This window comes from Microtus oregoni, unplaced genomic scaffold (assembly GCF_018167655.1).
Source record: "Microtus oregoni isolate MIOR12 unplaced genomic scaffold, Mior012 000059F_ref0000304, whole genome shotgun sequence".
NCBI classification, from domain to species: Eukaryota; Metazoa; Chordata; class Mammalia; order Rodentia; family Cricetidae; genus Microtus; species Microtus oregoni.
Window position 1 is genome coordinate 4,905,454 of NW_024543835.1, and position 1,834 is coordinate 4,907,287.

General features: G+C 43.6%; 1 protein-coding gene across 1 annotated transcript; it reads right to left on the reverse strand.

Moving 5' to 3' along the window:
* Positions 1-364: 364 nt before the first annotated feature.
* On the reverse strand, positions 365-1,357 carry LOC121438970 (melanoma-associated antigen B3-like). The gene has a single exon (XM_041639472.1). The coding sequence runs from the start codon at positions 1,355-1,357 to the stop codon at positions 365-367; it is 993 nt and encodes a 330-aa protein (XP_041495406.1).
* Positions 1,358-1,834: the final 477 nt, after the last annotated feature.

Genomic DNA, 1,834 nt, shown 5'->3' on the forward strand with positions numbered 1-1,834 from the left:
ATGCTTATTCCAATTCTATCTTATCTTGAAGTAGATGGATTAGGTAATAAAAGCTTCTCCAATTACTTTTATAATGAAACTCTTACTTTTAACACATTAACATGTGTGAACAATATGGTTTATTTAATAATCATCATGATAGGTAAAAGATGATATTTGAAGAATTGAAATCAAGCAAAATGCAGATAATTTTCTAAGTTGCCCACACAGAACAAGAACACAAAGCTACTCATCACACTCCTCTAGTTGGAAACAGTCCTTCAGCATGTCTTTCAGAAACTGCCCTCTTGAAATGCAAAATCAAGTCTGAAAACTTTAACTTCACTAGGTGTGGGAGGACCTGTTTGGCACAGCTGTGGAACATTTAATTGCTGTGGATTAAAGTGTCACCAAGTACAACTGCAGCTCCAGCTTTTTCTTCCTCATCTTTCAAAGCCTCATCATACCAGGACTCAAAGGCACTGGGCACTGTATGGTTGATCTTAGCCCAAAACTCTAGGATTTTCATCTTGCTTGTCTCAGCATGAGATCTTGGGCCCCACAGAAATTCATAGCTTGCAGGATGACTGTTGGGTACTTGACGGTACTCCAGGTATTTAAGCTTCACTAGATCTTGAGTGATAAGCTTCCTGGGCTCCCCAAAAATGAAATGCTTCTTTCCATCATATATTTTCATCTTATTCAGGAATTCCCAGATTTTTTCCTCAGTGGCACAGTTTCCTCTCAGGGATATCACACCTAGGAGATTCATTAGCAGGCCAGTCTTGGGAAATCCCCTGCCTTTATTCACAGTGCCATTGTTGGGGAGATCCATTTTGCTGACAAGGATGTATGAATGCTTTGGAGAGTCCACTTCCTTTAAGTCTACACCGAAAACCACCTCTATGTTGAAAGAAGCTTGTCTGAGGATCTCCGAGAAGCGCTTCCTGTGCTTGTTGGTGATCATCTTCAACATGTCTGCTTTCAGAATGGGTCTCTTCATTTCATACATGTGCATCATGTACTTCACCACCGTCTGAACTGAACTTCTTAGAGAGCTCTGCGGGGGCTTCACAGTGGAGGCAGAGGCCTGGGAAGAATGCTGCTTTCTCTTAATTCTGTAGTTATCTCCTTCGTTTGCTCTTGTAGGAGAACCAATGTTAAACTTGGTAGTAGAAAGAGCTCTCTGCAGCACCTTGGAAGTGCTTTGCAGCCTACAAGCTGATTTTGTACGGGTAATAATCCCCATATAAGGAGAAGGCAGAGAGGGAGATTCCTCTGTTGCAGGGGCCTGAGCACTCTGGAGCTCCTGGGTTGTACCTTCACTCTCGTGACATTTTTCTTGGCTTTGGAGCTTACTCTTCTGATCCCGAGGCATGGTGATCTTGTTCAGAGTATAGGCTAGGAAGCCAGTGATGCAGTCACCTAAAGAGAGAATGGGATTGCATATGCACCTTCAGCATAGACACAGACACAACTCTTGGCTTTAAGGAGACCACCTTTGCAGGATTCTGTGAAAGTACCATCCTAAGAACTCAGTTGGCCCTTGTTCTGATCATCCTATCCTCTGATAACCCTGTGGCACTAAATAAAGTGTGCTTTCCACTGCAGCCTGCCACCACTGCCTGGTGTGCACTGGGAATGCAAGTGATGGTGGCAGGCTTAATTCTGGTGGACCCCTTTCCTCGGGGGATAGAAGATCTCTGATCTTCAATGCCAATGAAATTATCAGATCAAATTGTAAGCCATGCCTAGGCCCCTTCCTTGTGCTGCAGTAATTTTTGGTTACTTCACCAAATGCCCTCATTCCCTTCCTTGGGCCCCTAAGATGAAATGAAAGAACACCTGAACCCTC

Coding starts and splice junctions, on each gene's coding strand:
- LOC121438970 (XM_041639472.1), bottom strand. CDS start 1,357: ATGCCTCGGGATCAGAAGAGTAAGCTCCAAAGCCAAGAAAAATGTCAC.